Raw genomic sequence first — 13,620 nt, 5'->3', positions numbered from 1 at the left:
AATAGTCACTGCCGAAAAATACAAACTTAACGATCTACATTTTTTAACAGAATATACTAGAAAACATAATTTAGTTAGTAAGAAAAATTGTATTTTATAATTAAATTGCAATTAAGTCACACTTTCTTGTTTATTGAGGAAAAATGGCGTATATATAACATATATAACATGCCCTGCTATAGAAAATTATACTCTTCTACTAAATTCCAGGGTGCTGAATACGTATTCTGCTCGTGTGTTTTTCAGAAAATTAACATAAAAATTGAAAAATTACGATTTTTATCATTTTATAAAAATGTGACTTCACAGCTTCACATCTGTGATATTTCTACGGTAGCTGCTGAGCCCAGCAGAAAACCTGTTCTGTTTTTTATGTCTTTGATTAGCATGTTTTTGGTAACATTAGTGTTTTACTAAACCCAACATAAGCGTGTGATAAAACATAAGATGTTGTGCTTTTTTGCTTTAGAAACATAAAATGTTGTGCTCTTTTGCTTTAGAAAGTGGAACAAAGAGAACAGTATGAAAATTTAATATGTACGTATAAATATGTTATTATTATTATTTGAATTAAATTTTCTTAAAAAACTCCAAATCAAATAGAGAAGGGCTTTCTTCTAGGTACTTCAGTTTAGCATTTCATAAATTACTGGTTTTATTTTAATATTTTCAAATCTAGCGACGCAGACACTAAAACCTCTTCCGACTACTGTGATTGTTATTAATTCTTACCAGTAGTTTTCGTGCTGCTAACGAATGAAAATCAAATTTAAACATGTTGTTTTCAGAAACTTGCCCAGATTAAGTCTTTAGGGCCTCTATTAAATGGGTGATGCATTTAAAATTTAACAAGAAAATAGAACCAATGGATCATGGACATGAGACTTGACAAAAATCCAGATGACCGGAAGTGCCAAAGTAATTTAATATTGTCGTTGCACTATCTAACAAATAGATTAATTTTAAATATTATTTAGTAAATACTGGTGACAGCAAATATACGTTTTTCCTTAAAAAACTATTTATTTATTTATTTTTAATCCACCACATTTTTAGAGCATTATTATTTCCCAGATCACAACAAATCAAATTTCATGGCCCAAAGAAATGTATATTTTTCAGCAGAATACATTTTAGTCTGTCGGAAAACATTAAAGTTTGTTTTAAGTTTAGTAATTAGGAACCTGTTTTGAAAGAGGTATATTTTTCCTGAACATTCTTCTAATAAAACGCGAGTCGAACTAAATTAAAACTTCTAACTAGTAGTGTAATAAAGAAAAAACCATTTTATATCTCTCTATTGTCTTCTTCATGGCTTTAAAAGACTACTCTTAAAAACTCTAAATTTACTTATTCACTTTTAATGAATTAAGTTTAATATATTTCTGAAGGACTAACAGACTTGAAGGATAAAAACCCCTTGGACAAATATAAAATAAAGTCTTCACAGCATCTGTTTTTTAAATTTTTTATTTGTTTTTCTTTTTATAAATATTAAAAAACTAATCAGTGAACAAATTCGTATTGTACTCGCCGCTTATTTACGGAAGGCGTTAGAGCTAGCACTAGCACTAGCACTGGCATTAGCGTCACCACCACCGCGGGAGCTGGCGTTGGCATTGGCATTGGCATTAGCATTTCCACCCCCATAACCGTTTCCGTTGGCGTTAGCAACAGCATTAGCATTAGCTTCGGAATTGCCTCCTTGGAATCCACCTTGTCCCGGTCGTCCTTGTCCGAATCCACCTTCTACTCCTTGTCCGAATCCACCTTCGTATGGACCTCCTGGTCCGTTTTGGAATCGGCCAGGTGCTCCTCCGAATCCGCCTCCTTGTTCTCCTTGTCCGAATCCACCTGGACCTCCTGGTCCATTTTGGAATCCGCCAGGTCCTCTTTCTCCTTGAAATCCTTGTCCTTCGAATTGGCCCGGTCCTCCGTATTGACCACCTTGGAAGCTACCTTGATTTTCAGCTTGAGCATTGGCATTGGCGTTGGCACTACCACCTCCAAACTGTGGGGCAGCAGTGGACACGGCCAGGATTACGGCGAGAACGACGAAGACCTTCATGATCGGAGTGACTTAACAAACTTAATAACCAATGCCCCAGGGCCCGGCTTTTATAGTAGCCAGACAGCCAACAGACGGCCGACAGACGCCAACAAAAACTGAGAATACCCCGCCATTCGGGGAAAAATTAGCATGCAAACAATAGTCACTGCCGAAAATTATTATCGGCGATCGTGGAGTTGAGCAGGGCTCTGTGTGGAGCAGATATCATCAGAAAGAGTCGGATAGAGCTATGATTAAATGCAATGGTCTTAGGAAAGTTTGCAAATCTATTAAGACCAACACGAGCCGCGTTCGTGGTTGTTTCCTATGGAACCGGTTTGCCGCTATCAATATTTAAGCGATTGTTGATATCTGTGTTTATATTTCATTAAGCATTTATTTTTCTTTATTTTCGGCACTGTCACAGATGGGAAACGGTGCGAGGGCAGTTAATTATCATAGAATTGCCTGGGTACTTTATTATTAACTAAGATTAGGTAGGGTGGAGCGTAAAATATCACCAAAAGACAATGCCAATGTCATGTTAAAAAATCAATTCATCCCATGTAATACACATTTAATAAGGTTTATTCAATTATCTTGAATCCCATTTGGATTGGTTTTAATAGCTTTTTATTTTTGTTTATATAAAATAGAACAATTATAAAAACAGAAAAGATATACAATTTGTTTTTTTATTTGATTTATATCAATATAAATGTCTTTAAACCGAAAAACAAAAATATCTAGTTTTACAGAATTCTTATGTTACAAATATATTGTTAAAAAGACGAGCACCTGGTTTTAATTAACACCTTTTTAAGCGCTTCCTTGTTTTTATCAATCCCAATTTATTCAATTTTATTTTGCTGTAAATAACCGGCAACCGCACAAGACCCTATAACATTTACATAATTTTAAGCAATTGTGTTCAACCCAATTCAGATTTGAAATTCAAATTAATTGAGCTGCCGGACCACCAAAATACAAATGATAACCGATATTGTCCACCCCGACAACCGCTGACAAAAGCTTATTGCTATTAACGTTGGCATATTTATAAGGCATTGTTTAATACCCATTAGTTATTTGCAACGAAAAAATTAAAATTAGTTTGAAAATCTTAGACAAACAATAATGTATGTTTGTATGTTTGTTATCAATAAAATAAAATTTAGATATTCAACAGAACCCGCTTTTTTATTATACAAAATCCTTTTCACGTTTAAGTATATTATTTCTAAAACAATTTTTATCTATCTATTATCTTATTTAAAAAAAAAAAAAAAAAAAGCGACCCTTTTCTTTTCTTTAACCTTTAATGTTTAAGCGTAATTTTAAGAATTCCATTTAAATTTCCAAATAACTATGTCAAATCTGTATTAATAAGTAATTTGTCCTACGTGACGCACTAATTATAAGTTATCAACTTGTAGCGTTAGGAAAGCATTTTAAAATAAATTGAAATTAAATTGAAATTAAATTGAAATTATCTAAATAAATGACGTGAATAATGTTTTCGTTTTAGCTAGTAAAATGTTATTTGAACTTTTTCCTCAGACTAATATTTAACACTGCTTAACACTTTTTTAACTGTATTGTATTGTATTGCATTTTATAAATCGAATTCATTTGGGTACAATAAAATTGAAACTAATTCAAATGCCCAGCCAAATTAATTCAAATCAATCTAATACAGTCCACACATCATTGGCTGACAAAAGCTTAGTGCTATTAAAGTTGGGTTATTTTAGCTATTTGCTGGGTGAGCTTAAGGGGAGTTATAGTATTTACATTTTTTTCTTGCATTTTCTTTTTTTTTTAATTTTTTTTTTCTGAATGTCGATCCGAGTAAAACTTCCGAACTTATGGGCAGTGAAACGTAGGTATGTAAGTGCGTTTTATATTGCATTTTTGGGTGTCCCAAACTTTAAAACGCTCTCCTTAAAAGTTGCCATTTCAAAGTCGGTGTACACGATCCTGCAAAATCTATCGAACGGATCGTTTTGAGATTTTGTACAGTATTTCTTCACCTGATTCCTCAGGTTACGCTGTCGAGTTTTTTTTTTAGATTTATTATTTTTAGAGCAACAAATAACTCAACGTTTTGGGCGAAAATAGAGGTTTTTGACTTTCAAGTGCCTTAAAAAATAGAAAAAAATAAATAAAAAAAATAAAAACTCGACAGCGTTACCTGAGGAATCTTGTCCTTTAAGTAATGCAATTTGATTTTTTCAATTCAGATAATTCTGTGACCAGTTATCGTGTACACCGCAAAGCGTGTTTTCTTTCGCCGGAGATTTCCTGTATCTCACTCAATTTTTAATATTTTTGGATGAAAAAATTCACACATGTTGTTTAAATGTTGCCCAATCACATGCAAAAACGAAAATTGAGCTCAGATTATCCGTATCACCACTAAAAATTCGTAAGAAATGACAGATTAACATATATAGAATATTTTTCCTATATCAGAATAAACATTTGCGGAATACAATCTTGTAGTTCGGAGCACAATTAAATTTTTTTAAACTTTTGAAACTTTTATGTTATCCAACAAATTTTATTACATCCATTATTTTTAATGGAAGACAAATGTTTTTTACCTTTTATCATATTACCCTTTTTTATAGGTTTTTCTATTTTATTTCTAAATTTGAAATATCAATATATTTAAAAATAAAACCGCCGTAGCAATAACAAAACGATTATATTATAAATTAAATCTCACAATGAACAACAGATGTTGATCTTCTGATTCGAGTCAACGTATAAAATGACGTATGAATGTATAAACATTTTTCATACATACATATTTGTAATAATTGGTTTTTTTCCATGTTAAGTAAATAAACTTATTTTATTATTTATTTTTATCAAATTTTGTAAAATTTTTTAAAATTTTAAGGTTTGGAAATGGTTTTCCTTTTACTTAAACATATCTATTTGTACATTTTCCTCACCATTAGGTTTTTAAAAAGGACTTCCTTAGTCGATTATTAAAAGTGTATAAGGTTTCTGGGACACTGAGATCAAACATTCGGTTATGCGCTGCTATGCAATAAATTTCCTACAAATCCTAAGAGCTGCTGCATAACAGTGATTACAAAATTGTAAAAGTATTTTGATTTTAATTCACTAATTTCAATTCGCAGTCATTTCTTATCGCTTAATTCCTATTAATTTTTGGCTCGGTTCAACCGCGGAATCTGCCACCCGCAGCAGAGGCGGAAGAAGAGGAGGGAGCTGATAAACTACCGCCGCCACCACCAGACGAAGCTGAGGAGGAAGCTGAGGCACTGGACGAACCGCTGCTGCCACCGCCTGGACGACCTCCGGATCTAGCTCTGTTATATCCAGGGCCACCGCCAAATGCAGGGGAGTAACCACCGAATCCACCGGGACCACCGAATCCACCGGGGCCACCAAATCCGGGGCCACCAAATCCGAGGCCACCACCAAATCCGGGGCCACCACCAAATCCGGGGCCACCACCGAATCCCGGTGGACCACCGAATCCACCGGGGCCACCGAATCCACCGGGGCCACCAAATCCGGAGAAACCAAATCTGGGGCTGCCTGGATCGCCGCCAAATCCGCCAAATCCGCCTGGACGACCGCCGCCAAATCCTTGGGCATTGGCATTGGCATTAGCTTTGGCGTTGGCGTTTCCTCCGCCAAATTGAGGCAGGGCCGATGCCACGGCCACCAGAACGGAAAGCGCGATGAAAAGTTTCATGTTGAGTTGTTGCCGCCTCGAGAGTTGTCCACACACTTGGCCACTGGACCGATGAGCCCGGCTTTTATTCAGTTCCGCGTCGGAAAAGAGATTCATAGATCTCTCGGTGATCCACCCCGAAACGTACGCTTCGCAGCAGACCGACAGAGGAAAAAACAGTACGAATTATCAATATTTATAGCTCGGCTCGTTAGCAGGTTCGTGGCGTGCGATCGTTAGACCCTACGCCTAATACGCCTGGGTACTTTATTATTGCCTGGGTACTTTATTTTTAACTAAGATTAGGTAGGGTGGAGCGTAACATATCCCCAAAAGACAATGCCAATGTCATGTTAAAAAATCAATTCATCCCTTGTAATATACGATTAATAAGGTTAATTCAATTATCTGGCATGCAACTTGGATTGGTTTTAATAGCTTTTTATTTTTAATTATATAAAAAAGAACCATTATAAAAAAAGAAAAGATATACAATTTGTTTATTTTGTTAATTTATATCAATGCCTTTAAACCGAAAAACAAACATATATAGTTTTACAGAATTCTTTTGTTACAAATATATTATTAAAAAGTTGAACAACTGGTTTTAATTAACACCTTTTTTTACCGCTTCCTTGTTTTTATAAAATCCCAATTTATTCAATTTTTTAAAACGAATATCAATTTTGTTTATATTTACTTTGTTGTAAATAACCGGCAACCGCAATTGTGATCAACCCAATTCAGATTTGAAATTCAAATTAATTGAGCTGCCGGACCACCAAAATACAAATGATAACCGATATAGTCCAACCCGACAGCCGCTGACAAAAGCTTATTGCTATTAACGTTGGCATATTTATAAAGCATTGTTTTATACCCATTAGCTATTTGCAACGAGAGAATTTAAATTAGTTTGAAAATCTTAGAAATACAACGAGGACGGAAGCTAACTTCGTTTTAATACCCTTGCAGACTTTGCCGAAATTGCTAAAACTGAAAAAGTAGCGAAAGGCATAAATAAACTAGATGTGCATCGTTTGATGTCAATTGCTTTTATACTGCAAAAATGTCATATAAAAATAGAAAAAAGGGATACTTTCGCAGCTTTAACAATTTTTCCTGCGGAAGCTATAAGATATAGACGTCCGATCGGCAAGCGCTTTTACCCTAATCAAGATATGCGTAAATAAATAAGACTTGGAAAAATTTATGTCAGTAGCTTACACACTGCGCGAAAAATTCTGAAAATCATCAAATTTGGACCGATTTCACTCTATTGTTTCCATGGGAGCTATAGGATATAGACGTCCGATCGTCACGTGCTTTTACCCTAATCAAGGTATGCATAAAAAAATACGATTTGGAAAGATTCATGTCAATTGCTTATATACTGCGCGAAATATCCTAAAAATCATTAAATTTTAACCGATTTCACCCTATTGTTCCTATGGGAGCTATAGGATATAGACGTCCGATTGCAAAGGGCTTTTACCCTGATCAAGGTATGCATACAAAAATAAGATTTGAAAAGATTTATGTTAATAGCTTTTACACTGCGCGAAATATCTTCCGTTCTTGCAAGTTATACCCTATTGTTCTTATGGGAGCTATAAGATATAGACATCCGATCGGGGCGGTTTTCAAACTTGATCTGCATACACATGTTTTAGGATGACTGTGAAAGTTTCAGATCGCTAGCTTTTAAACTGAGCTCGCAAACGGTATTGAAACAGACGGACAGACGGACATGACTATATCGACTCCCCTATTGATCCTGATCAAGAATATATATACTTTATGGGGTCGGAAACGTCTCTTTCACTGCGTTACAAGCTTCTGATCAAAATTATAATACCATCTGCAAGGGTATAAATATATGGAATATTTATTCTATATCAGAATAAACATTTGTACAAACTTGTTGTTCGGCTATTGAGTGCTCGAAATTTAATTTTTTTTAAGTTTTGGCTTCATTGTGTTATATAACAAATTTGACGACATCCGTTATTTTTAACGGAAGACTTTTTACCTTTTATCATATCAGATTTTCTTATATTTTATTTGTAAATTTAAAACATAAGAACGTACGCGACCCCTGGAAGTGTTCACTCTTAATATAATTAAAAACAAGAAAGGAAAGCTAACTTCGGGCGGAGCCGAAGTTGATATACCCTTGCAGAATATTCTGTAAATTATATTCTCCAAAATTATTTATATGATGCATTCTTAATACTCATAAAAAATTCCAACTTCAACTTTAAAAACACCAAAGTTATGTCATTTCCAATCGTTCAGTTATATTGCAGCTATAGGATATAGTCGGCCGATCCTTATGAAATTTGGCAGGTCGGATTGATTGGCCAAAAATAAAACCCATAGATAATCCCAACTTCCTAACTTTAACAACAACAAAGTTATGGCATTTCCAATCGTTCAGTTATATGGCAGCTACAGGATATAGTCGGCCGATCCTTATGAAATTTGATAGGTCGGATTGATTGGCCAAAAATAAAATCCATAGAAAATCCCAACTTCCTAACTTTACAAACACCAAAGTTATGGCATTTCCGATCAATCAGTTATATGGCAGCTATAGGATATAGTCGGCCGATCCTTATGAAATTTGGTAGGTCGGATTGATTGGCCAAAAATAAAATCCATAGAAAATCCCAACTTCCTAACTTAACAAACACCAAAGTTATGGCATTTCCGATCAATCAGTTATATGGCAGCTATAGGATATAGTCGGCCGATCCTTATTAAATTTGGTAGGTCGGATTGATTGGCCAAATATAAAACCCATAGAAAATCCCAACTTTCTAACTTTACAAACACCAAAGTTATGGCATTTCCGATCAATCAGTTATATGGCAGCTATAGGATATAGTCGGCCGATCCTTATGAAATTTGGTAGGTCGGATTGATTGGCCAAATATAAAACCCATAGAAAATCCCAACTTCCTAACTTTACAAACACGAAAGTTATGGCATTTCCGATCAATCAGTTATATGGCAGCTATAGGATATAGTCGGCCGATCCCGGCCGTTCCGACTTATATACTGCGTGCAAAGGAAAGAAGGGTGTGTGCAAAGTTTCAATCCGATAGCTTTAAAACTGAGAGACTAGTTTGCGTAGAAACAGACAGACGGACAGACGGACAGACGGACAGACGGACAGACGGACAGACGGACATGGCTATATCAACTCAGGAGGTGATCCTGATCAAGAATATATATACTTTATAGGGTCGGAGATGTCTCCTTCACTGCGTTGCACACTTTTGACCAAAATTATAATACCCTCTGCAAGGGTATAAAAATAACTGAATCTGCAATCTGGGAATCTGTTGAAAGGAAAAGATTATGTCAGTATGCCAATCTTATTTGCGAGATCTATATGATTTGTATACAATCTTAAAACATATGATTTTTCCAAAAATGTCAGTAAATTTTTCAAAACGCTTAAGTTGTGTTGATTTGCCTGTTATTTAGCGATCATTCTAAGGCATCTATATGATATAGTCTTAAAATTTTTATAAAAAAAAATTAAAACTATTATTCTGAGATTGCTAAAATTTACTATATCTTGGAGTGTATGGAAATATTTTAGGAAACGACAAAGTTATAGTTACGAACTGACGGAAGTGGCTAATTCGAATCGCCTAATATAACAATGAAGCTAGGTCGATTTTACTCTCAAGTTTTCGGTCATTTCTATGAAAGCTATATGATATTATTGTCCGATTTCAATAAAAACAAGAAAGGAAAGCTAACTTCGGACGGAGCCGAAGAATATTCTGTAAATTATATTCTTCAAAATTATTCATATGATATATTCTTAATACTCATAAGAAGTCCCAACTTCCTAACTTTAAAAACACCAACGTTATGGCTTTTCCGATCGTTCAGTTATATGGCAGCTATATGATATAGTCGCCCGATCCGGCTCGTTCCGACTTATATACTACCTGCAACAGAAAGACAACATTTGGGAATGTTTCAAGCAGATAGCTTTAAAACTGAGGGACTATTTTGCGTAGAAACGGACGGACGGACGGACAGACGGACATGGCTAGATCGACTCTCCTGGTGATGCTGATCAAGAATATATATACTTTATAGGGTCGGAAATGTCTCCTTCACTGCGTTGCAAACTTTTGACTGAAATTATAATACCCTCTGCAAGGGTATAAAAACACCAAACTTATGACATTTCCAATCGTTCAGTTATATGGCAGCTATAGGATATAGTCGGCCGATCCTTATGAAATTTGGTAGGTCGGATTGATTGGCCAAAAATAAAACCCATAGAAAATCCCAACTTCCTAACTTTACAAACACCAACGTTATGGCTTTTCCGATCGTTCAGTTATATGGCAGCTATATGATATAGTCGCCCGATCCGGCTCGTTCCGACTTATATACTACTTGCAACAGAAAGACAACTTTTGGGAAAGTTTCAAGCAGATAGCTTTAAAACTGAGGGACTAGTTTGCGTAGAAACGGACGGACGGACGGACAGACGGACGGACAGACGGACAGACGGACAGACGGACATGGCTAGATCGACTCTCCTGGTGATGCTGATCAAGAATATATATACTTTATAGGGTCGGAAATGTCTCCTTCACTGCGTTGCAAACTTTTGACTGAAATTATAATACCCTCTGCAAGGGTATAAAAAAATAACTGAATCTGCAATCTGGGAATCTGTTGAAAGGAAAAGATTATGTCAGTATGCCAATCTTATTTGCGAGATCTATATGATTTGTATACAATCTTAAAACATATGATTTTTCCAAAAATGTCAGTAAATTTTTCAAAACGCTTAAGTTGTGTTGATTTGCCTGTTATTTAGCGATCATTCTAAGGCATCTATATGATATAGTCTTAAAATTTTTATAAAAAAAAATTAAAACTATTATTCTGAGATTGCTAAAATTTACTATATCTTGGAGTGTATGGAAATATTTTAGGAAACGACAAAGTTATAGTTACGAACTGACGGAAGTGGCTAATTCGAATCGCCTAATATAACAATGAAGCTAGGTCGATTTTACTCTCAAGTTTTCGGTCATTTCTATAAAAGCTATATGATATTATTGTCCGATTTCAATAAAAACAAGAAAGGAAAGCTAACTTCGGACGGAGCCGAAGAATATTCTGTAAATTATATTCTTCAAAATTATTCATATGATATATTCTTAATACTCATAAAAAGTCCCAACTTCCTAACTTTAAAAACACCAACGTTATGGCTTTTCCGATCGTTCAGTTATATGGCAGCTATATGATATAGTCGCCCGATCCGGCTCGTTCCGACTTATATACTACCTGCAACAGAAAGACAACATTTGGGAATGTTTCAAGCAGATAGCTTTAAAACTGAGGGACTATTTTGCGTAGAAACGGACGGACGGACGGACAGACGGACATGGCTAGATCGACTCTCCTGGTGATGCTGATCAAGAATATATATACTTTATAGGGTCGGAAATGTCTCCTTCACTGCGTTGCAAACTTTTGACTGAAATTATAATACCCTCTGCAAGGGTATAAAAACACCAAACTTATGACATTTCCAATCGTTCAGTTATATGGCAGCTATAGGATATAGTCGGCCGATCCTTATGAAATTTGGTAGGTCGGATTGATTGGCCAAAAATAAAACCCATAGAAAATCCCAACTTCCTAACTTTACAAACACCAACGTTATGGCTTTTCCGATCGTTCAGTTATATGGCAGCTATATGATATAGTCGCCCGATCCGGCTCGTTCCGACTTATATACTACTTGCAACAGAAAGACAACTTTTGGGAAAGTTTCAAGCAGATAGCTTTAAAACTGAGGGACTAGTTTGCGTAGAAACGGACGGACGGACGGACAGACGGACGGACAGACGGACAGACGGACAGACGGACATGGCTAGATCGACTCTCCTGGTGATGCTGATCAAGAATATATATACTTTATAGGGTCGGAAATGTCTCCTTCACTGCGTTGCAAACTTTTGACTGAAATTATAATACCCTCTGCAAGGGTATAAAAAATTAAAACTATTATTCTGAGATTGCTAAAATTTACTATATCTTGGAGTGTATGGAAATATTTTAGGAAACGACAAAGTTATAGTTACGAACTGACGGAAGTGGCTAATTCGAATCGCCTAATATAACAATGAAGCTAGGTCGATTTTACTCTCAAGTTTTCGGTCATTTCTATGAAAGCTATATGATATTATTGTCCGATTTCAATAAAAACAAGAAAGGAAAGCTAACTTCGGACGGAGCCGAAGAATATTCTGTAAATTATATTCTTCAAAATTATTCATATGATATATTCTTAATACTCATAAAAAGTCCCAACTTCCTAACTTTAAAAACACCAACGTTATGGCTTTTCCGATCGTTCAGTTATATGGCAGCTATATGATATAGTCGCCCGATCCGGCTCGTTCCGACTTATATACTACCTGCAACAGAAAGACAACATTTGGGAATGTTTCAAGCAGATAGCTTTAAAACTGAGGGACTATTTTGCGTAGAAACGGACGGACGGACGGACAGACGGACATGGCTAGATCGACTCTCCTGGTGATGCTGATCAAGAATATATATACTTTATAGGGTCGGAAATGTCTCCTTCACTGCGTTGCAAACTTTTGACTGAAATTATAATACCCTCTGCAAGGGTATAAAAACACCAAACTTATGACATTTCCAATCGTTCAGTTATATGGCAGCTATAGGATATAGTCGGCCGATCCTTATGAAATTTGGTAGGTCGGATTGATTGGCCAAAAATAAAACCCATAGAAAATCCCAACTTCCTAACTTTACAAACACCAACGTTATGGCTTTTCCGATCGTTCAGTTATATGGCAGCTATATGATATAGTCGCCCGATCCGGCTCGTTCCGACTTATATACTACTTGCAACAGAAAGACAACTTTTGGGAAAGTTTCAAGCAGATAGCTTTAAAACTGAGGGACTAGTTTGCGTAGAAACGGACGGACGGACGGACAGACGGACGGACAGACGGACAGACGGACAGACGGACAGACGGACAGACGGACATGGCTAGATCGACTCTCCTGGTGATGCTGATCAAGAATATATATACTTTATAGGGTCGGAAATGTCTCCTTCACTGCGTTGCAAACTTTTGACTGAAATTATAATACCCTCTGCAAGGGTATAAAAACACCAAAGTTATGTCATTTCCAATCGTTCAGTTATATTGCAGCTATAGGATATAGTCGGCCGATCCTTATGAAATTTGGCAGGTCGGATTGATTGGCCAAAAATAAAACCCATAGATAATCCCAACTTCCTAACTTTAACAACAACAAAGTTATGGCATTTCCAATCGTTCAGTTATATGGCAGCTACAGGATATAGTCGGCCGATCCTTATGAAATTTGATAGGTCGGATTGATTGGCCAAAAATAAAATCCATAGAAAATCCCAACTTCCTAACTTTACAAACACCAAAGTTATGGCATTTCCGATCAATCAGTTATATGGCAGCTATTCTATTCTGTATATATGGCTATATTCTGTAAATTATATTCTCCAAAATTATTTATATGATGCATTCTTAATACTCATAAAAAATTCCAACTTCAACTTTAAAAACACCAAAGTTATGTCATATCCAATCGTTCAGTTATATTGCAGCTATAGGATATAGTCGGCCGATCCTTATATGGCAGCTACATGGCAGCTACAGGATATAGTCGGCCGATCCTTATGAAATTTGATAGGTCGGATTGATTGGCCAAAAATAAAATCCATAGAAAATCCCAACTTCCTAACTTTACAAACACCAAAGTTATGGCATTTCCG

At 35.8% G+C, this 13,620-nt stretch overlaps 2 protein-coding genes across 2 annotated transcripts; both read right to left on the bottom strand.

Annotated features, from left to right (window-relative positions):
- Positions 1 to 1,454: 1,454 nt before the first annotated feature.
- On the bottom strand, positions 1,455 to 2,103 carry LOC108052812 (ctenidin-3-like). Its single transcript, XM_017135309.2, has one exon. It carries the CDS (start codon positions 2,066 to 2,068, stop codon positions 1,538 to 1,540), a length of 531 nt encoding a protein of 176 aa, XP_016990798.2. The 5' UTR covers positions 2,069 to 2,103; the 3' UTR covers positions 1,455 to 1,537.
- Positions 2,104 to 4,920: 2,817 nt separating this feature from the next.
- On the bottom strand, positions 4,921 to 5,917 carry LOC123037775 (WW domain-containing protein C660.06-like). The gene has a single exon (XM_044460136.1). It carries the CDS (start codon positions 5,883 to 5,885, stop codon positions 5,247 to 5,249), a length of 639 nt encoding a protein of 212 aa, XP_044316071.1. The 5' UTR covers positions 5,886 to 5,917; the 3' UTR covers positions 4,921 to 5,246.
- Positions 5,918 to 13,620: the final 7,703 nt, after the last annotated feature.

This window comes from Drosophila rhopaloa, unplaced genomic scaffold (genome assembly GCF_018152115.1).
Source record: "Drosophila rhopaloa isolate 14029-0021.01 unplaced genomic scaffold, ASM1815211v1 contig_2, whole genome shotgun sequence".
NCBI classification, from domain to species: Eukaryota; Metazoa; Arthropoda; class Insecta; order Diptera; family Drosophilidae; genus Drosophila; species Drosophila rhopaloa.
This window is presented reverse-complemented; position numbering and strand designations above follow the sequence as displayed.

Bases quoted from the DNA above. Each gene is read 5' to 3' on its own strand.
- LOC123037775 (XM_044460136.1), bottom strand. From the start codon at position 5,885: ATGAATCTCTTTTCCGACGCGGAACTGAATAAAAGCCGGGCTCATCGG.
- LOC108052812 (XM_017135309.2), bottom strand. From the start codon at position 2,068: ATGAAGGTCTTCGTCGTTCTCGCCGTAATCCTGGCCGTGTCCACTGCT.